This window comes from Mesitornis unicolor, unplaced genomic scaffold (assembly GCF_000695765.1).
Source record: "Mesitornis unicolor isolate BGI_N332 unplaced genomic scaffold, ASM69576v1 scaffold5871, whole genome shotgun sequence".
Classification (NCBI taxonomy): Eukaryota; Metazoa; Chordata; class Aves; order Mesitornithiformes; family Mesitornithidae; genus Mesitornis; species Mesitornis unicolor.
Genome location: NW_010161570.1, coordinates 14,220 through 34,909, shown reverse-complemented (window position 1 = coordinate 34,909; position 20,690 = coordinate 14,220). Strand labels below are relative to the sequence as shown.

The following is a 20,690-nucleotide window of genomic DNA, read 5'->3' as shown; positions in this document are numbered from 1 at the left end:
GGTGGATTTTCGAAAGCAAAGGGTCTCGCTTTCGTGCCCCGTTTTAACAACGCTCATTAGCGTGCCCGTGCAGTGTCCGAGGGGATAAAACAGTAAATTTCACAGCTCCATTAGGCACCACGCAACAGCTTCTTCACGGGCACTGCTGGCACTGACAAACTTTGCTTTCTCTCCCTTTTTAAACGCTGTCTCCTGTACCGAGGAAAATGATCTGCACCTTCCTCCCCCTCAGAAAAGAGCTGGAAACCCTTACCTCTGCTTTTCCCATAGCGTGAAAGCGATTAAAGTGATTTACCTCCCCCTCCTTCATTGCTCCTCTGCAGCTAGCGGAGGGGCGGGTGGGGCAGAAAGCGCATTAAGAGAATTTTTAGTTACTACATTTTTAATTAACCAGCCATTCTAAAATAACAAGGAAAAAAGAAAAGAAGCCCGGGGCTGCAGGTACGGAGACCCGTCCCGCTCCCTCTCAGCAGCTGTGCCCTGAGCGACTGACGGCTCGCCGCGCGCCTAACCACTGCCCGCCCGGGCGGTGTCTTGTCGATAGAGGCAGTGGCGCGAAGAAGCGGAGACATGGCGGTTCCATAGTGTAGTGGTTATCACGTCTGCTTTACACGCAGAAGGTCCTGGGTTCGAGCCCCAGTGGAACCAGCGCCGAACATGCTATTTTTCTCGCCCTTATTTTTTCATCCGTTCTTGTAAACCGACGAGGCTCGGTTTGCTTTTATTTTTTGCCTCGCCCAAAAGGGGCAACGTCATAAGCACGTAAAGAAAGCGCAGGCCCTGCAGTGGAGGAGCAGTGCGTGGCAAGGGGAGCAGAAGGGCCCTCTCAAGCAGGAAGCCCACAGCCTGTCAGGATGCTTTCCATAGCCCTGTGCAACAACACATTTTTCTAAAAGTACAAGTTTAATGTAGACAATGATGCTGCAGCACTTGCCTTTTTCCCCATAAAAGCTCTGTTTCCCACAAGAACATCAACCAAAATGCAGAGAGATGCAGCAAGAGCTGACTCAAGCCAACATCCTGAGGTGCCGAAGTAGCCGGTTCCCTCTCCACCTGCCTGCCCAGCACAGCAGTGCAAGGCAGGGTGTACAGGGTTTAATGTGGTTGCTCACTGTTCCATACTCCCTGGGTGACATTTTTTGGTGGCCAGTAGCCCCCCATGCCTCTGGTGAGGAGGGGAGGCCCATGGTGGTGCAGGGGCTGTGGGCCTCTGTGTGCCAAGGCCTTGCTGAGGCACGGGTCACCTCAGGGAAGCTGAAAGCCTAATCGTGTTACTGCCTAATCCTGTCACCCCTCCTTTTAAGCCTGCCTGATCTATGGGCTGTTGGGGGCCATTTCATATTTTCCTCTGGGCCCCTTCTCACAAGTGCAGCTTAGGCCAGGGCTGGCTGCTATGGTGAGGCACAGATGGCGTCGCTCTCTGCTGGAGGTCAGAGGCTTCATCTTTAGTGGGGCTGAACACAACCTGCAAAAGGAGCCTTTCCTTGCCAACGTGGGTGAGGGATCCCCGTCTGACTGCGGTGGGGTAACCAAGCAGACTGCAGGGACCAGAGGCAGCCATAGTGGCAGTGGGGAGAAGCAGTGACCTGTGCCTCCTCCCAAGCAGGACCAAGGGCATCAGGGTTCCCACGTGGCAGTGGTGAAGGCTGCAGCCCAGCACTTCCAAAGAGATGTCTCACTGGGGCAGAATGGAGCACTTTTGCTTTTTTGAGGGGGTAGTGTTTAAGTGCTGAGGATAAAAGGCCAGTGCTTTTCACAGCACACAGCTAGCAAGCATGGTTAACTCCATCTTTGTTTTCCCCTGTACGGTACATTTCATTGTTTTTATTAATCAGGAGAGAAAGGACCATCTTGGCATGCCTCGGAGCAGTTTAACTTTTGAATTATAATGTGTTGTCTCATTTTGCATCTGCAAGCCTTGAAAGTAAACGGTAACCTCTGGGTATGGATGCTGCCATGGTGTCTGTCTGCGTGTGTGAGCCCTAACAAGTGCTGGGGCCAAGACATATCTGCAAGAGGAGGAGGAATGTCCCTTATCTCTACTGAGCTGAAGACATCTGATAGCAGGAGGGTGTGATTTACCTATCTTAAAGATGAAAGAGAAAAATTGGCTTAACTTATTTTAATTAGTGTCTTAATAAGAAATATACCTTCATCATCTTCATCTTAAGAAAACTATTAACCTTTGTCAGTGCTTGCTCGTACTAGAGAAGTACTCTGAGGTATGGGCAAGCTGAAGACAGAGGTTGCAGTGCAACACAGAGATATCTGGGCTGGGTCACAAAAGCTCTTTTGGGTAGAAAGCACCCATATATCATGGTGAGACCTAGCAGAATAAGGTCATAACATTAAGCACTGTAATGACACTAAGGGCCCATGTATTCTGCAGCCTGAAAGCACAGACGTACTCAGGTCTGGCTTTCCTCTGCTTAGCTTGGTTAACAATGTGTGTGCAGCCCACAGGAGCTCAAGCCAAAGCAACATATCCCACCTCTTGGGTAAACTGCCTTCCACAGACGGGCTGCTTCTAGGTTAAAGATTCAAAGCTGAATCAGCTGTAGCTGGACCTCTCCTAATGTACCTTGGTGTAGGTACTTCCCATCTAATTGTGACAGTGATAACACGGTGCTTTCTCTGCTAATAACAGCCACAGCTTCCCCAGGTGCATGGACTATATGGTGTGGGCCTGATCCTGGTGGCCTGCACCAGCTACATTGTGTTTTGTTGCATTTAGGGAAAAGGTTCCTTTTCAAAAATGGACATAAGCTTACATTTCATACTACTTGAAAGAGTATTTTGTTTCAAGAGTCTCATCTTCAGTGTGGGTAGACCATCCTAGCTCCATCCACTTCAAGCAGATCCAGCTCCTGATGGTTTGTCTCAAGCTCTGAAAGCGTTGGCACCCTTGCTCTCTCGGCACGTTGGTATCCTGCTTCAGAGATGCCTGTCATTCACACGTATGTGTATAAATGTGTACTTTATACGTTCCCTAACTGTGCTAAAACCAAAGTGCGGCAGTCACACATTTGTGCTGAGACATAGCGCGTTGTGCGTGTTCAGCTCCCAGACGCGTGAATCCGTGCATGCCACTCTGGTTTAGCTGTCTGGCACTCTGACTTTGGGAGAAGCATGAAATTGCTACGTGGAATTGTGTTTCTCTCTTGCATGTGAGCACTTTTACCTCCTGCTTCCCCTCCAAGGTCTCATGATCTTGCACATTGCTGGTCGGTCAAGCGGCAGGAAGGGCTCAGTGCCTGTGTGTGTTTTGAGAGCTCCAGGATGTGCAGCTCTGCCGTGCTCAGAAGCAAATTAATTTCTCATGAAGAGAAAGCTACAGAAAGATTATAGTGGTTAATTCTGCATAAGGTGCTGGCCTGAAGCTCCTCAAATGGTACCAAGGTATGTCTGTATTTGTTAACAAAGCAAGGCTGAGGTACGGACAGGAGCACTGGCCTCTGGTCATCCATGCTCTTTCATTTTTAGCAACTCCTTGTAAAATTGTGCTAACCCAGCTGGGGAAGGACACGTGCCAGGGAGCATCCCTGGGCAGGGTGTCTAGCAGCCTCCACTCAGCTTCGTTTCTCCTTCTGCTTAAACAGGGGCTCCACACCCATGCCCTTCTCATGTCTCACCCCTGGAAACACAAGCTGCACTCTCAACTTTTTTGCACTAAAAACATCCCAAAGATGCAGGGTGGCCATTGTGTTATTTCCCACAGTCTGCAGAAATAAAGCACACCGAAATATCTGAGGGCTGTGAAAACATACAACAATGTCTTAGGGTCAATGGGACACGAGCTGGACCTGGAGGAGGTGTGTGGCCAAAAGAGTGAACCTGCCCAGGCAGTTCCTGCCCCTGTTTCACGTAGCAGTGTGAATGTCACCGAACTGTCCTACTTTGGACCATTTTTACCAGCCACAGTTTTGTTCCATAATCATACCAGGCTAATTTTTTTCCTTTTAAAATATATTATTTTTATCTTTTTGCAAAGGGCAAATGTAGACCTTTCCGGTGCTGTATTGTGTACAGGCTTCAAAATGTTTTCTGTCTTCTGTACCTGAAAGTATTTGTATGCTTGCTAGGAATTAACTACGTGATTCCTTTAGCAATGTTGTCTGCAGTGCCTGCACAGTTTTGCTGTTTACAGTTATTAAAATGAAGGACTATCAACACCAGTAGACACAGAGTGTCTGAACTGCGTAGTATTTATACAAAGACTTTAAGGCTCTTCTACTCTTCATGTGAATTGATTTTTAATGCTATAGACACATTTTTTTAGCAAAGGCTGCCCTTTTTTTTTCTGTGGGGAGGGAATTTCATAGCTGGGTAGCCACCAGCCTTGAGGATATCCCTTTAGATGAACTGTTCTTTGGTAACAGCTGTGTTCTGAACATGGTCCCTCAATTGCTGCATTTCTGGAGGTGCCCAGTAGGAGCCACGCTACTTGCTTGCCCTGCTGTGCATTGATGCTCCTCAGTGTTGGGGTGAACTGTCCCAGGTTCCTGAAATGGGGTGGCCACGTCCATGAAGAAGGGGTCTGTCTGCAATAACCCGCCCTCTCCCTGAAGGTAAATTGAAGTGGGGAGAGTGTTGGGTTAAGGAGGTTGAACTGCTCAAGGCTGAGCAAAGCAGTGAGCCTCTTGGCAGGAGACTTGTCCCATCCAAGTCCATGTCGCACACCCGAGCAAGGCCAGGATGAATCAGCACTGGAGGTGCGGCTGCAGAGGGATGCTGTACCTGACATCCCTTTCATGGTTCATTCCTAATCTGTAGGTATCCAAAGGCAGGTGAGATGAATCTTGCCCCAGAGGACTGTTTCTGAAAAATCAGCATCCTTGTTTGCACAGCGTTTTTTGAGTGGATAGAGACCAGAAGACTAGGCACAGGTCTGGCTTAATTCAACAGCAGCCCACGTGATCGATGCAGCGCTTTAATCTATTCCCTCTGCATGCAATCCCAGATCTTTTGAAACAAAGAAAGCTGCTTCTGAAGGAAGTGCTTTCAAAAGCCTCCATTAAAAATTCACTGCTAATTGCACGTAATTAACAGAGATTGCAGGAGCGGGTGCAAGGCCCACCGAAATCATGAGCAGTCTGCTGTGGTCCTGAATCTTTCGGTCATCTTCAGATCAAATGTATAACTGTATTTGGTGTAAACTTGTTGAGAGGATACTGTAGCTAGAGCTATTATCAAGGGGAGTTTCTTTTTTTTGGTATGAGATTTTTACAGCTCAGCAAGTAAACAACTGAAATGTGCTATTTCTGTGTGATCTACTAATTGCAGTTTTCAGCCCCACGCAATTACGTGACTGAAAGAGCAGTAAGGCCAGGGCAGATTTCTACACATAGCAATGTTGGGAAAGGCGTTGATAATGTAGCGGTAGATAATTCGAGTGGAAGATAACGAATGCATACTACATACAGTAAACAATCTATACTACATATATTTTATAAACATTGGGAATCTTTTGCATCTGTAAGGGGGTAAATGTGGTTTCTAGGTCGGTATATCCTTGTTTATGTAGACGGGTATCTGCATACACGATCAGATTTGCACTCAGAGTGTTGGTACTTCGGTACTTTTTGCCTTTTAAGAACTGTTGTGCATGACACATGCTCTAGGATGGGACTTGACAGTAATAATTGTGTGGTTGGCTTGATGGTGCTTGATAAAATCATGAGAATGGAGGAGAGTAAGGTGCTTAGGCAATGCTTAAGTTAATCTCATGCCTTCCCAGCAAGCCAAGCAGCACATTAAGGAGCTATTCCCGAAAGAGGAAGGAAAAGATGTGGTTCAAGATGGGAAGCGTCCTGCTGTCTCTTCTTTTCTGGTACAAAGGTATGCACTTTGCCTCCTGAGAGGCGCTTTCAGATGTCCCTCTTTGTATTTCTTGCTTCATCCATGCTTCTTTCTTCTGCCAGGGTTAGTGGGGTACAAAGCAAGCTCTCCTCTACGTTTTCATGGAAGCATAATGGGGAAAGGCAAAATTGTGGAGGAGATGTGTAATTTATGTACATGAGTGAGCAGCGTTCTTACAGCTCTATGAATATTCAGTAGTAAAACTCTGTTTCACAAAGTAATTGCAGTGTAAAAAAATTGCCATATAATTTGTCAAAATATGAATTTGCAAAGAAAATTGTAGTGCAGCTGAGCCAGTGAGTAAATAATAATGCTGATTTCAAAAATGAGGTAGAGTATGACATGAAAGGTGGCCCTTCATTAATCAAAACTCTTGATTAATCAAAAAGTGATCATTTTCTCTAGCAGCAAGACATTGCTGATGATGATCTGTCTTTTGTTTAAAAAGATCTTTCCGGTATTTTGGCCTGGAAAAGACTTCCAAAGGCACTTTAAGAACAAAAAGCAATAATGAGTCAAGAAAATAGGAAAAAAATATGTACGTTTTGAGGCTGTCTTGATTTTGAGGCTTTCTCAAATTTACTTCTCAGAAAAGTAGCAACAATAGCAGGTAAGCAGGTGCCAGGAGAAGCCAGAAAATTCAGGGTCATGGTCTCCTTCCATGTTAATGACCCCAGCTGTGGAATGAGAAAATAATTTTCTGGGTTGTGTTTGAACTTCTGTCTTCCTCGAAGCCAACAGCAAAGCCACAGTTATCTTAAACAAGGCTGAGGTTGCTCTTGCTAAGTGCTGGGCAGTAGCTACCGACGTTAATGTGTGAACAGAGTATGAGCTGTCAGCATAAGGGACAGATTTATCAGGCAGCCCAGCTTTTCCCCCCATGGATGTTGAATTCTCAGTGTTTTACTTTGCCTAGTTTTTTCCTATCCTTCTGTGTTTCCATTGAATATTTTGGTCTACTGAATTTCACCGACAGGGAAGTGTTTCTTGACTACCCATGCCTTCATTTCATCCTGTTACGCTTGTGCGTACTCTGCTCTGCCTCATTAACAGGTCTTCCTTTTAATTTTCCAGCAGATACTTGTGCGTTCCCTTCATACCTTATCTCTTTGCTTTCCTTTGCTTCATGTGGGAAGGTTACTGCTGCCTGAGCTTCTTGGAAGGCTGTTTTTACCCAGACTCCAGCATTTTTTTTTCCCCTATGTGTAGCATAGCTGCAATTAGTCCTTGGAATGAGTTCATACCTTGCTCTGAATCCCAGTCACAGCTTGCTTTTAATAGACACCCACACATCAGGATATTTTGGGAAAGCCTGCAGTGAAAAATTTCTTACAAGGTCACTTTCCAGGCACTACTCCTTCGGTATTTAACTTATTTTACTAGATTTATTTGGTTTCTTAATTTACTGTTTATCTCTGCCTCGCGGGCCAAGTGTCCTGGATAAAGACTGAGCAGAGACCCTCTGCCCAGGTCCCCCTTACACTCCTGCCTCTCCCACCATGGAGAAGGTGCCACTAGGTCAGTCCTCTGGGCTACATGCCCTGATGCTGTGGTAAGCTCCTTAGCTTATTTTCTCTGACAGAGCGAGTGGCTTAGAGGAGCACCCCCAGCCCCCGCACATTGGCTGGGCCCGTGTTTGCTGGGGACACCACCACCACCATCATAGCAGCAGCAGCAGCAGCATCATATGGTGCAGCAGGCAGGCTCCTGTGACGAGAGCCATGGCAGCCCCCGGGGCCCCTCCATATGGTGAGGGGGAGCACCCCGAGCCCCGGATTGACATGAATATGCTCTTAGCACATTGAATGAGGTGTGCCTGCGCCGCATTACTCCATCCAGGCTCACTAGATATCAGGGAATAAGCACATCTCAGCAGCTTTAAAAAGTGGCTTTCTTTTTTTTCCCCTTTCTGTTTCTCACAGCTTTGAAAAAAACAACAAAACAAAATAAACCAGAATCAAAGGCCCAAACCCGCCTTCAGATCACAGTAAATAACATCTTTAGTGCCACCCTTTGGCGTAATCAATACATCTAATGAAATTACTATGCAGGCAATGTTCTGCATAGCTTTAAGCAGGAAGGAACAACCATGTCAATAAGATCAGAAGTTGCCAAAAATTTTCAAAGGAACACTTTGGGAAAAAAGATAATTATACATCTCTTAAGAAGAAAGGGGGAAAAGGTTGTTTCTTTGCAAATTATTTACCTTTTTTCACAACATTAAAAAAATTTGTAAAAACGTTATGGAGATAGCAGGCATAAAAGAGAAATTAATATGAATTAAATGGGTATAATTGCCATTATTTAAATACGATTTTTGTCACTTTCAGTTAAATAACAGTAAATATTAAATGAGACACAATACAAATAAATAAAAATGGAAACCAAATAAAAATAATTCAAATAAAAATAAATTTAAAAGAAAATAATAAAACCATGAAAAATCCCCATAAAGTGAATGAGGGAAACAGCGGCCGTGTTAAAGCACAAGAGAGGAGCTTAATGTGAAGTACGAGCCCTTCTCCCCTCTGCAGGCTGATGCTGGTGCTGATCTTCTTGCCTTCAGTCTTTGGCTCAGCGTGCCTGTCAGTGAGCAGCAGAGACGAGTCCTCGCAGCCTGATGTGTGCTGGGGCAGTAGTGCCCTCCTAGGGGGTGCCAGGGCCAGAATATCTGAGCATTTGGGCCAGTGTGGCTTTAGGTGATGAGAGCTCCTGGATGAACACCCTGCTTTCACCAGGTGGGCATCTTTTGGTGGGCACAGATCTGCCCTGGGGGTGTCTACCTGCCGGAATAGCTCCCAAGGACCATTTAAAAGCAGCACTTTTTAGAAATAAAGGCACTGTTTGCATGACGTGGTCTCATAGAGCCTGCTTAGCGTGGCCATGGAAAAAGCCCTGGGGGAAAAACAATAAAAACAAGCACAAAGCAACTGGGCTGGGGACCAGCCACAGCTGCAGCAGGGGCCCCTGGGGTCATCGCCACTGGCACAAGGGCAAGGAGAGATGGGGAAAGTGCCATGTGTGACAGTGGCCCCAAACACAGCAGCTTCCCTAAATGCACCTTGTTACCGAGGCTGATGCAGGCTGATGTGAGTCACCTCGCTTGCCCAGCACGATTTCCAGGGCTGGGATGTAAAAATAGCCTGGGTTAATAATATAGCAACCCACAAACTGGCACCTGATGAGCGCAGAGGCACCGCAATGCTTTTCTCAGTGTCTCGACCCTCTGTGTTGTTCACCTAACTCTGCTTCCTGACTCTCTCTAATGTGGTGCTTAAGGAAAACAGGGACTGGCAATGGGGTGCCTTTCACAAAATGTGATAAAACCAGTGCCACTCATTCCAGTCACCTCTTTCATTTCTGTGATGGCTTTTCTGGGGCTCCAGTCACATTTTTTCTGTTTTTTAAGCTGTTTTCCTTTCCTCTCCCCCGTGGCCCACACGTGCAGAAGGGACGCAGGTGGCTGGCTATGCAGCAGGAGACACCACACTGGGAAATCGCTGCATCACGGAGGGAGTGCTCTCCACTGGGAGAATCGGAGAGAAAATAATTTTGCTTGTATCTCTGAGCTTTGTTAAACTGAGATGTTGCTTGCTGAGATGAGAGGCAAAATTAACTATTTTCCAGCTGAAGCTTCTAGGCCATCTAAATCATAAAGTCAATAAACAAAGTCATTAACATTTTCCACATACTTTGCCTGCAATGATCAGGTTTGTATGAACTTACTCTGATAAATAGAGTGATTGATATTTATTCTGTGTAATATTTTATTTCTCTGTTTTATTTTATAATGTGCTTTCACATGCTTGCACATCTGTCATTAACTCTAAAAAAAGATAGCTCGCTGCTGTGGCTCTATGGTCAGGATGTTCAATATGTTTTTCACAGGGATGACCTTAACAAAATGTGCTCAGCCTCTGACAGTTGCTTCTGCCCACACCTACCTTCCTGCTTTCTTTCTCTTCTTCAACCACTTTCTTAATAACCTCAAATTTTCTAAGACTTGCAGTTACTCACTCCTGCCATTAAAATGCCAGCAGCTGAGCCTCCTTGCTACTGCCTGCCCATGCTTTTCCCCAGCTAGTCTCAAATTCACCTCAGGAAACCCATGTCCTCCCCATCCCAGCATCCCAGGACTGCCTCTGCCAGCTCTTTCTCTTGTCCCCCAAACCTGGACCAGTCCCTGGCGTTTCTCTCCCCTCCATCCTGCCCAGCAGTGGGTGCCAAGCAGGGCCACCCTGGAGTCTGAGCTCCAGCCCAGCCCCACCAGGATGGGTGCTCTGTCACAAAATGATCCTCTGATGCTTGCCCAGGCCCCAGTCCCCAAATCCTGGCATGTGTGCATAGCGGTGCATGGGATGTGCCAGGCTGCAGGGCGGGATGGAGGGAGAGGAAAGGTGCACGCCCTGTCCTCCTGTCTCTCACAAACACACACAGGTAGTAATTCATTTCACTGGACTGATGGTTTGCTGAATGTCCTGGGGCACTGCAGGGGTTGTAAATAGGGCTCTTTCCTTTTTAATGTTTGGGGTTTTATTCAGCCCTGTGCTTTTAAAACAACAGCCCCCAGCGGCCATGCAGGACTTATGACTCTCCCACGAATTGCAGCAATTCGTTCTGTCTGACCTACAATTACCAATTATCTTTGTAACCTTCCTTGAAGGCAAACACGCTCACTATAAAAGCTCGCTGCCCATCACATTTTTAGACTATTGGCAGCCAGCTTTACTCTTCATTTCCTTTGTAGGACAGGGCCCGTCACAGCTGTAAACACACCAATATATCAATTCCTACTTTTTCCGGCCGACTGAAGGCAAGGGCGTCTTTTCCTCACTTCTCCTCTCCCAACACTAGGGGTTATCAAGCCATGCTACCCATGGGACATTTGGTCCCTCCGCTGCTGTGCTTAGCCCAAGCCAAATCTGCTGCTCCCCTGTGTTGCAGCCAGTGGCTGCTGGCAGTTGGATGGCCAAGCCGCTCGTGGGAGCGAGCCCTTAGCAGTTACCTCTTTTAGCTCATAAAGGCAAAGCTGACCTCCTATTTGAGATGTTTAAACCAGTGAGGTGATGAGTGGAGGCCCCCAGCCCACCGGGGACAACCAGAGGGGCGGGGTGCTGGCTTCCCTGTCCTGGCACTGCCTTTGCACCCCTGCGTGTCGCAGGGCTGACCCAACAATACATTGCATTGAGAAAAGGGCTTTGGAGGTTGAAATTCACACCCTTGCTTGATTTGTAGTGATGTCCCCTGGCAAATGAGCCTAAAAACCCTAAAAGCCACTCTTGAAGCTCAGGAGCAGGCATCGCTGGCTGGGTGCAGCCACCCAAGAAATGGTGGGGCAACCTGGGTAGGAGTGGTTGAGTTGGTGCTACCATACACCCATCCACCTGAAAACTATTCATTTTTTCCCCTGTTGTTTCACTCGCAGTCATTAGATTTCCAGCTGCATGTGTCAGTGATGTGCCAAATTTTGATCAGGAGGTCTGCTGAAGGGCTCAGCATGAGCCCAAAGCAACACCCCGACATCAGCCTGGGAATTTACATCCCCTTCCCCCACTGCGGGCTTGCGGTGTACAGGAGCAGGCTTCATCACAATGCAGTCTTCCTCGTGCTAGGCAAATTAACCCGCTGCACATATAATCAAGTATTTTATCCCTACACAGAGTATATTTATTTGCTAGCTTGTTTACCGAGTTTTCTCTGTAGCCCCTAAAGGTACCTCGGGTGCTGCAGGGGAGCCAAGGCAAGGATTTAGGGTGAGAGGGGTAGGCACCTTTGCTTTCACCTCCACGTGGTTCCCCTTACTTCTCAGGTTTTGATAGGGGATAAAGACCTGATTTGTACTGTATTGATCTGACGACAGGCAGTGTTGGGCACAGTCCCCAGCCTACGCTTTCCAAGAGGCCAGGTCTGGAGATGTGCACCCACATTTCCCTGCTGAGCTTGATGGTGTCTGGGTGCCCCCCTGCCTCCCTCTTGGACCTGACTAAAAGCCACATCTTTTCATTGTAGACTGATGTTTAGTTCTTCTGCCAGGGCTGATACCTTGGGTTAATGTGGTGAGTTCCTGACCAGAAATGCTGCCCTGGGACACTGAAGCAGAGGAAACCATCTCTGTGTTATAGAAAGGATTGATTTAATTAAAAAAAAAAATTCTCAATAATTTTATTCTTTGCTGGGGTCTTTCTTTCAGACTCTTGATTCATTCACGCCCAAGGAGCAGTTGCATTTCAATAATAAACAGAGCTTTGTAGATAGTTTATATTTCAGCTGATTATAATTGCGCAGTGTTTGTGAGGCTTTTGAGATGAAACTTGCTATAGAAATGTGAGATGTAAATTCGCAGCATTAGTTGGAGCTTCCTAGGCTCAGCAAACTGACAGTCTATGAATGAATAAATCATAACTAGATTTCAGTGAATAATTCAGGCTCTAATTCATTTGGTGAAAAGATCCTCTCTTCCTATTCACAAAACCTCTCTTTGGAGACAGTGGGTTTCTCATGGCTCCTGTATGCAAGTTTTTACCTGCTCGATAGCTTGGTCCTTAGTGGCTTGCAGATTCCCTACTGGTATTGCAGACATGACGTTTGACATTTGTCTTGCGTTGATGAGTTTTCAGCAGTCACAGGACTATTTTTTTAAAAATTATTTTATTTTTGCAGTTGTCTGGGCACTGTTCTGCCAGCCCAAATGCTATGAACGTAGTCTGCTTTGGATTTCATCAGGAAGCGGGAGAGCCCTTTCAGCAAGGAAAGGGCTCATTAAAAAGCCATTGCTCAGTGGCAGGCAGGAGATAAAACAGGTCAGATGTTACAAAAATAGCGGCTCTTTCTCTACGGCCACAACTACTGGTTTTCTCTATGAAGAAAAAAAAAGGGGACTCATTTATGTAAGATGGATTGGGAAGACCTACTTACATTTTTTTTTCCCCATCCCATCCAGAGGGAGTGATCTCAGTCCAGGCAGCCTGTGGGGTGTCCCATCTCCTCCAGTGCCACCAGACTGGGATTTCACCCTTGGGGTTCATCCGCTCACACATTTTAAGGGCAAAATGGGAAAGGGAAACTGGGGGGCAGGAAGGCAGCAAAAAGGGATAGGGGTGAAATGAGCTGTAAAGCAGAGGCCAAGAGGGTCGGCATGGGTTTCTCCTTGGGATGTTTCAGGTGCGTCTGATCAGAAAGAGGAGATGCCAGAGGCATTGAAAATAAGACACAGTGAGGAGCAGCACCAGCATGGGCACATGCAGTGTGGTGTTTGTGCCCACAACCTCTTGCTTTCCCATGGCAATCAGCTTGGGGAAACACAGATTTGTCAGTCCTTCCTTGATTTATTTGTCCCCAGCTCAGGTGTAAATGTTCATTGCATATCCCAATGCTTACAGCATCTTCATTTCTGATCTCTCTCTCTCTCTCTCTCTCTCTCTCTCTCTCTCTCTCTTTCTCTTCTTCCCTCCATGGTGCTGTTCCAGCTGCATTGGCCCTCTCCCCAGGAGAGGTAAGTCTCTGGCTGGTTTGGCTGCTGGTTAATGCTGGGGGTCCGACACTGCCCAGCTCCAGTGCCTCAGGGCAGGAGGAGGGGTGGCACCCAGGCCTCCAAGCCCAGGCACATGCTCTGACCTCTGAATCCAAGGGGGACTCATCCCACCTTTCATGCCAGGCTGGCACAAAGAAAGGGGCTCAGAGAAGGTGCAGAAGCCTGGGTGGGCACGAGTGTCTGTCTAAGCTTCAGGACTCAGATTTAGCCTCGTGTCACTATTGTCAATTACTATGTTGATTTATTGTTGGTTTTTTTACCTTCCCTGTAGGATGAGAGACTGGAGTTGTGGCACAGCAAGGCTTGCAAATGTGATTGCCAAGGAGGTCCTAACTCCGTGTGGTCCAGTGGGACTAACAGCTTAGAGTGCATGCCAGGTACTGGGCTTTTAGCCCTGTTTGGAGACCTTCAGCAGCTTCACCTGTTGCACCCTGCACTGCAGAGGTGGCATGTTATGGTGGTACTTGTTCCAAACCCACTGGGAACTGCACTGGTGGGAGGTGCGGGGTGACCCTACAGCATCATGGGAACCATGCCTGGGCCTCAGAAGGCCACCCAGGGTGGCCCAGGCTGGCCCATGCCAGCAGACACTTGCTTGCCCTGACCCTACAGCTCCTGGCACTGGTGCTCCCCAAAACTGCCTGGGGCAGCTACTGCTCTGTGCAGGATTTGCTGATGTTCAGAGGTGTTCACCCCCTCTGGGTCTGGGTGCCGAAAGGGGTACCTGCCTCATGCCTCATACCTAGCAATCACTTCTTCCCAGCAAGAGACTGTGCAACAACTTGAGATGTGTTTTGCTGCTCCCAGGTTCTCCAGGGAAGATGCACAGGGAAAATGGTCATGCCAGTGCTCAGCGTTTAGCATGGCTGCCCTGAAGGAGGAAGAAGTTAAATGAGTTACCCTGGAAGAGCTCTGGGTAGAAGCCAGGATGAGCTATAAAGCAAATAAAAATGTGTATTGACAAGAAGTTATGACACCATTGGTAGAGCTTGCAGGCATACACAAACAGAAATGAGAGGGGGAAAATCCTCAGGCATTTCTATCCCCTGCTTGTGTTGGACCTGAAGGTTTCCCTTTTGTGGCACAAGCACAGTGGTTTTCCAGTCATCCTTGCTGGGCCATCTGCTTCCTCTGAGGTCTCCCTCCACCCACCCTGCTCCTGTGGAGGCCACATCCACCTGGGGCCCAACCAGTTTGAGCATTGCTCACAGGCTTCTTCCCTGCCCAGAGAACCTACAAGGAGAGGATTCATCTGCCATGCATGGGTGGTGTCTCACCTTCAGGGCAGAGTGGTCCCAAACATCCCCGGTAAAGGATCATGGTTTCTCAGGCTCTGTCCTTCCAGTTTCTACAGCTGGTGTCTCTACAGGGCTGCCTGCAGGGGTGGTTGTGAAGAGGAAGAAAGCATTTGCTGGAGACAGCTCCTGTGATACAGAAGAATCACTCAGAGGAGCTCCGGAAATGACACTTTATATCTCTTTCTGTGAGGGTTTCCTCCAGTCTCTTATGATAGAAGCCCTAGTGCACTACCCCAAACATGAGTCTGAGTTGGCATGGCCCTGCCCAAGCTCACCACTCCCTTTCTAAGGGCTGGCCACCACAACCCTTTTTGGTTGCAGCAGCATCATGAAGCCCACCTGTGATGAGCAGGTCCCTGCAGTCCTTGCATCCTTGTCTGGGTCTCACTTCATTTGGAAGGTGCCCCCTACACCTGCACATCCTTCATCTGTTACTGTATCCCTTTGCATGGAGCTGTAGAGTGAAGGGTATTTTGGACAAAAGATTACCACACACTCCAGGTTGCCGTGTAGTATCCTCCTGCTTCCCACAGCTCTGGCATCATGTGTAAGGAGCCGCATTGGCATGCTCACAAGCACCGCAGAGCCTTATGGCAATGCTGAATCACAGCTGGCCCAGCAGAGATCCCAAACTAAACCCTTGAGAAGTTCTTCCTTCATAGTGGCTCCCTACCAGCACCTATGCCTGGAATGGCAGCCTAGTCCTGCTGCAGAAAACTGCCCATTTTCTTGCTGTTTATCCTTAACAGTGTACAATTCTGCATCTGAAGCCTTGCTACAGCCTGGTAGTACCCTTTAGCAGGCTGCCCAGGAAGGCGGTTGAGTCACCATCCCTGGAGGTGTTTAAAAGACGAGTGAATGTCATGCTTAGGAATATGGTCTAGTGGTGGACTTAAGGTCTTAAAGGTCTTTCCCATTGTCACTTGCACCAAAGAATACAGAATCATTATGGTTTGGGTTGGAAGGGACCTTTGAAGACCATCCAGTCCAACTCCTCTGCGATGGGCAGGGACACCTTTCACAACACCAGGTTGCTCAAAGTCCTGTCCAACCTGACCTTGAACACCTCTATTGATGAGGCATCCACAACTTTTCTGGGCAACCTGTTTCAGTGTCTCACCACCCTCATCATAAAGAATTTCTTCCTTACGTCCAATCTAAACCTACCTTCTTTCTGTTTAAAACCATTGCTCCTTGAAAGGGGAGGGAAAGAAAGGAGACACAGCAGGTTTGGTTGATCCATCTATGGCTGAGGGACACATGTGTGAGAAGAGCAGCTCTAGGTTTCCTCACCAGGCTGGGTGCAAGTGGTGCTTGCACACATTAGCATTACGTAGCTGAGCAGTGAAGGCATCTTCGTTGTCTAACGAAGACCGTTCTTCTGAGTAATGGATGTTGTCCCTGCATCTCCCAGCTGTCTCTCTCCAGGCAGTTGGGCTTTGCATTCTTTGCCTGGCCAAGCCCATTTACAGCGGTGTGGCCCAGCGTCCCTGCTGGCTGAGGACAGTTTGCAGAGCAGCCGTGCTGAGGTGTTGCAGAGCTGTTCCTGGCACAGCAGCCTCCCAACCACTGTGTGAGGGGTAAGGGTGTTAAATGGCTCAGCCAGTTTGGCCGGGTGGGCAGCAGGCGTCTGTTTCGCGGGTCCCTGCACATGGTGTGGGCAGACGTGCCAGAAGGTGACCTGCTAATTGCATTACAGTTGTGTGGTCTGTGGATTAGTGTTGCTAAAAGTAAAGTTGAGTGGTGCTTGAGGTAAGCCTGCCAAGTAGTGAATGTGCGGGGCCACCCCAGCCCAGCCGCCCTCTTGCACAAGGGGAGCAAAGGTTTTAACGCGGTGGCAAAGCACGATGTTTCCATGCCTGGAGGAAGGTGAGATAGTGGCTATGCCTTTTCGTGGGGAAAAACACGTTAATGAGGTACTGAATGAGCAAGATATGTTAATGAGATATTGATGCACATTTTATCGACCCTCTGCTGCTTGCTAATGAGACATTGACCGTGTGGCTGCAGTGCTGGGGTGTTGCACTGGGGAGGCTGTGGTCATGCTTGGCCCTGGCGCCTGCTGATGCTCCCCATGTGTTTGTCATTTTTAACACAAGGCATCGTGCTGGTTGGTCAGGCATGGCTAAAGTTAGGAAACGCCCTATCCACGAGTGAAGCTGCACAGAGCTTTGCTTGCTCCTTTATTGCCGAAATCCATGAAATGAACTACGCTAAACCAAAAAAATGTGACAGAGTCACCCTTAGGGACACCACACCTGCTCCACATGCTGCACAATTAGAAAATGCTGCCCATGATATAGATGTTTGCCCAGGCAACTCCCATGTGATGCTTCTGAGCATCTTCTGTAGATGTATCTAGTGATAAACTTCTTGCATAGAAACGGATTGCATAAAAAATTACCATAACAAAAAAAACCCCCATCTAGGTCCAAGGAGCATGCAGGGGCTCTGCCTGGTGGTGTCATCAAAGGCTTACCTCCCAGAGCACTGCATGGTGACCCTCCACAGAAAGTTTTGATGATTAATGAATATTTCTGCCTCTAGCAGTTTTGGCCGCCAGCGGGAGTCTTGCTGAACCTCTCACGATCGCAGAAGAGAGCTGTGGGGTCAGGTTTGGTAGCCTGAAGATCCGAAGGCATCAGAGTAACCGCAGATTTTCCACAAAACCATCTCAATATACAAAGGCAGAAAATACAGAAGAGCTGAGGTTGCTTGTGGGGGGATGATTAGAGCAGGCTCAGCAATTTTGCTGTGCAGGCACAGCCGTGGATCAAGACAATGAATGGAGGAGCAGAAGGACATAAGACACAGCAAGAGAGGTCATGGCAGACATTTCTCAAGGACTAGACAGGGGCTGGCAGCCTGGAACCAAGTTGATGGGTCTAGCCTGGATGTGCTTGCGTGTGCTTGCAAGGAGACTCAGACTGCAACATCTGAATAAAGCCTTCCCCCAAAATGCTGCAGGCAGCACAGGTTTAGGAAGTTTGAGAAAGAGAGAGAGAGAGACAGAGAAAAAGGAGTCAGGAATTCATACAAGGGAAGAGTTAGAAATGAAACCCCCATGGCCCCGGGCAGCAAATACTGCAGGGGTCATGGTCCACATTTGAAAGCATCCCCAGCATCCTGATCAGAGAGAACAGGGAGCAGCAAAACCACAAGAGGGTGTCAACAACGAGTGTGCAAACACACCCAGGAAACAAAGCCACTCACATTCCTTATGGTCGCATGGTTTTTCCCTTGTTCTGCAGAGTGCCCCTACCACAAGCCCCTGGGCTTTGAGTCCGGTTCTGTCACTCCTGACCAGATCAGCTGCTCCAACCCTGAGCAGTACACGGGTTGGTACTCCTCCTGGACAGCCAACAAGGCCCGGCTCAACGGCCAAGGCTTTGGGTGAGTCCAAAAATGCCTCTCCAAGGGGTCCCATGGGTGGATGTGAGGGGCTAGAGCTCCCCTGGCAGTGTGGGGGCAGGAGGGGCTGCCTGGGAGGGCAGTGGCAGAGGACGTAGCAGGGCTGGTGGTGTCCCCCCAGGTGTGCGTGGCTCTCCAAGTACCAGGACAACGGGCAGTGGCTGCAGATTGACCTGAAGGAGGTGAAGGTGATCTCAGGAATCCTCACGCAAGGGCGCTGCGATGCTGATGAGTGGATGACCAAGTACAGCGTGCAGTACCGCACCGATGAAAACCTCAACTGGGTTTACTACAAGGATCAGACCGGGAACAACCGGGTCAGTGGACTTCACGCTTTGGCCGTTGGTGGAACAAAGGGCACATTTGGTGGCACAAAAGCATTGGGTCCAAGAGGGCTTCCTGTGGGAGCAGCAGAGTGGATAGGGCCCAGTGGATAGGGCTCATCCCATGTGCAGGGGCATCACAGAGTGGGGTGTCCCCCCACCATGGTAAGAGCCTCGCTGACATTTTTTGCTAATGATGATGGTGGAGTCTAGACTACAAACAGGGCGATGGAGGCATTAGCTGGCATCACAGGGGAAGCGGCAGCTCCGTGATAAAACTCCTTTCTCAGCTAGAGCCACGCTATGTCAGCCATGCCAGGGCACTGCAAAATGGGGCCTCCTTCTTTTGCCATAAGCCCAGGAGTAGTGTATGACGATGCATAAAAACCCCTGAGGCAAAATCTGCAAATATTTAAGTCACAACCCACTGAATCGGTCCCATGCTGCATTTCTTAGTCGTTGGTTTGAAGTGAAAAATTGCACTGAGGACCCAACAGCGGTGCCTGTGATCCCCCTGAAGCCCAGGTGGTCTAGGGGATGCCGTGGCGGCTGCCTCCCGGGCATCCTCAGTGTCCATCTGTGAGAATGGCCCCATTCCCAGCATGGGAGGCTCTGGTGGCTTTGCTAAAGCAGCACTTCCTGCAGCTCCAGGGAGATGCTGAGCTTTCCCCAAAAAGCAGATCACAGCAGTGGGACACATGGCAGCATGGCCAAGCAGTGGGGAAAGGGCCCCCAAATACATTATTTTTTTTTTAAGTCTATCTCAGCATGTCTGGGAGCCCAGCTCATGAACTACAAACAGCCAAGGTCAGCCATGCTGACTCCAAGCCCATGGTGTCTTGCTGCAGGAAGGCGAATGAGAGATAATGGGGTGAGATTTAAGTCCAGCCTGATCAGAAAAAGTGGAGGAACAATGTGGGGGGAAATAACTTCCTCAGAAAACTCAGTCAATGTGACAAAAATTGTCTGCACCCCGGTAGTTTTCAGGTTGTCTATTTTGGAGGTGGAGGAGAGGGAGCCTCCTCCTCTGCTCTGTACAGGCAGCCCAAACTTATGGGGCAGGATTTCCAGCCCCTTAACTGCCCTCCCACACCTCTCTCTCCAGGTTTTCTATGGCAACTCGGACCGCTCGTCCTCGGTGCAGAACCTGCTGCGGCCGCCCATCGTGGCCCGCTACATCCGCCTCATCCCGCTGGGCTGGCACGTGCGCATTGCCATCCGCATGGAGCTCCTCGAGTGCCTGGGCAAGTGCGGCTGAGCACCGTCTCCTGGGGCAGATGCGTGGGTGTCCACCTGTGCAGCTGCCCACCGATGCCGGCTGTGGCTGCGGTCCTGCGGTGCAAATACCCGGTCTGCAAAGGGAAGGGCTGTCTTCAATAAAATGTTGCTTCGCACCACGCCTGGTGACGAAGCTAAACCCTGCTGTGAAGTAGATGAGTGTTTATATGGGGCATGCATCGGAGAAGGCAGAAGGGTTCACATCTGTGGCTTTGATCCTGTGAGTTGTGGTGCTTCTGGCCCCGGGTGTTGGGTTGGGGAAATCATCGTCACAGTGTGCTGTGGACGCCAAAGTAAACGCAGATGGGGTCCAAAGGCAGGGCTTGGACTCACTTAGGAAGGGCAGGTCTGTGCTTGAACATTTGAGCCGTAGCCTGGGCAACTCCCCCTGCTCCACTAGGGCCAGGGAGGGCTCTCATACCAGGGCAGACATCTCACCCTGCTTTTCCTCATGCTTTTCCTGCCGGTCTCTGTCATCCCTGAGACAGGCTCAGGCCAGAACGACAGGCCCTGCCTATATCTCAACACTTTCAAGTCACCTCATGCCCCGTTTTATCAGGTCCCCTCTGGCCTGAGCTGCTGTGGCTGTTTTTAGGACAGACATTGGTGGCCGAACCCCCTCTATCCTCTCTGGTTTTGCACTGACACATCCCAGGGAGCCTAGGGCGTTTTGCTCCCTGTGGGCATTTGGGTACAAGAACAGAGATTCTCTCTCATTCACTGCCTCAATCTCTACTTCCCGGTCCCCAGCGGGTGCTGAGTGCCTGAGGAATTTGGGGCACATGGAGGCTCTGATGATGCACCTCCCTCTTCCTGAAGTGACCACCCATGTGCTATGGCTCACGTCCCTGCCTCTGCCCAGGAGCTGATGCCCAGCATGCCCCAGGTGAGAATGGCAGCCCCCACAGCTCCTATTTGGGAGGGTTGTGGGGAGCTCTGGGGCAGTAGCCGCTGTTTGGTCTGTCACATGATTGTGGCAGAAACCTGGCA

At 49.0% G+C, this 20,690-nt stretch overlaps 1 protein-coding gene and 1 non-coding gene across 2 annotated transcripts; both read left to right on the top strand.

The window, feature by feature from the left end:
• Positions 1-575: 575 nt before the first annotated feature.
• On the top strand, positions 576-648 carry TRNAV-UAC. Its single transcript has one exon. It is a non-coding gene; the product is annotated as a tRNA-Val (tRNA).
• A 5,138-nt stretch (positions 649-5,786) lies between these two features.
• Positions 5,787-19,680, top strand: RS1 (retinoschisin 1). The gene is made up of 6 exons (XM_010193348.1): positions 5,787-5,838; positions 13,326-13,351; positions 13,662-13,767; positions 17,940-18,081; positions 18,221-18,416; positions 19,528-19,680. Exons 1-6 carry the CDS (start codon positions 5,787-5,789, stop codon positions 19,678-19,680), a joined length of 675 nt encoding a protein of 224 aa, XP_010191650.1.
• The last annotated feature ends 1,010 nt before the right edge of the window (positions 19,681-20,690 follow it).

Excerpts from the sequence above, each read along its gene's own strand:
- RS1 (XM_010193348.1), top strand. The coding sequence starts at position 5,787 with ATGTGGTTCAAGATGGGAAGCGTCCTGCTGTCTCTTCTTTTCTGGTAC. Across the intron at positions 13,768-17,939 it reads CAGCTTAGAGTGCATGCCAG|AGTGCCCCTACCACAAGCCC; the intron begins GTACTGGGCTTT and ends CTTGTTCTGCAG. Across the intron at positions 18,082-18,220 it reads CTCAACGGCCAAGGCTTTGG|GTGTGCGTGGCTCTCCAAGT; the intron begins GTGAGTCCAAAA and ends GTGTCCCCCCAG.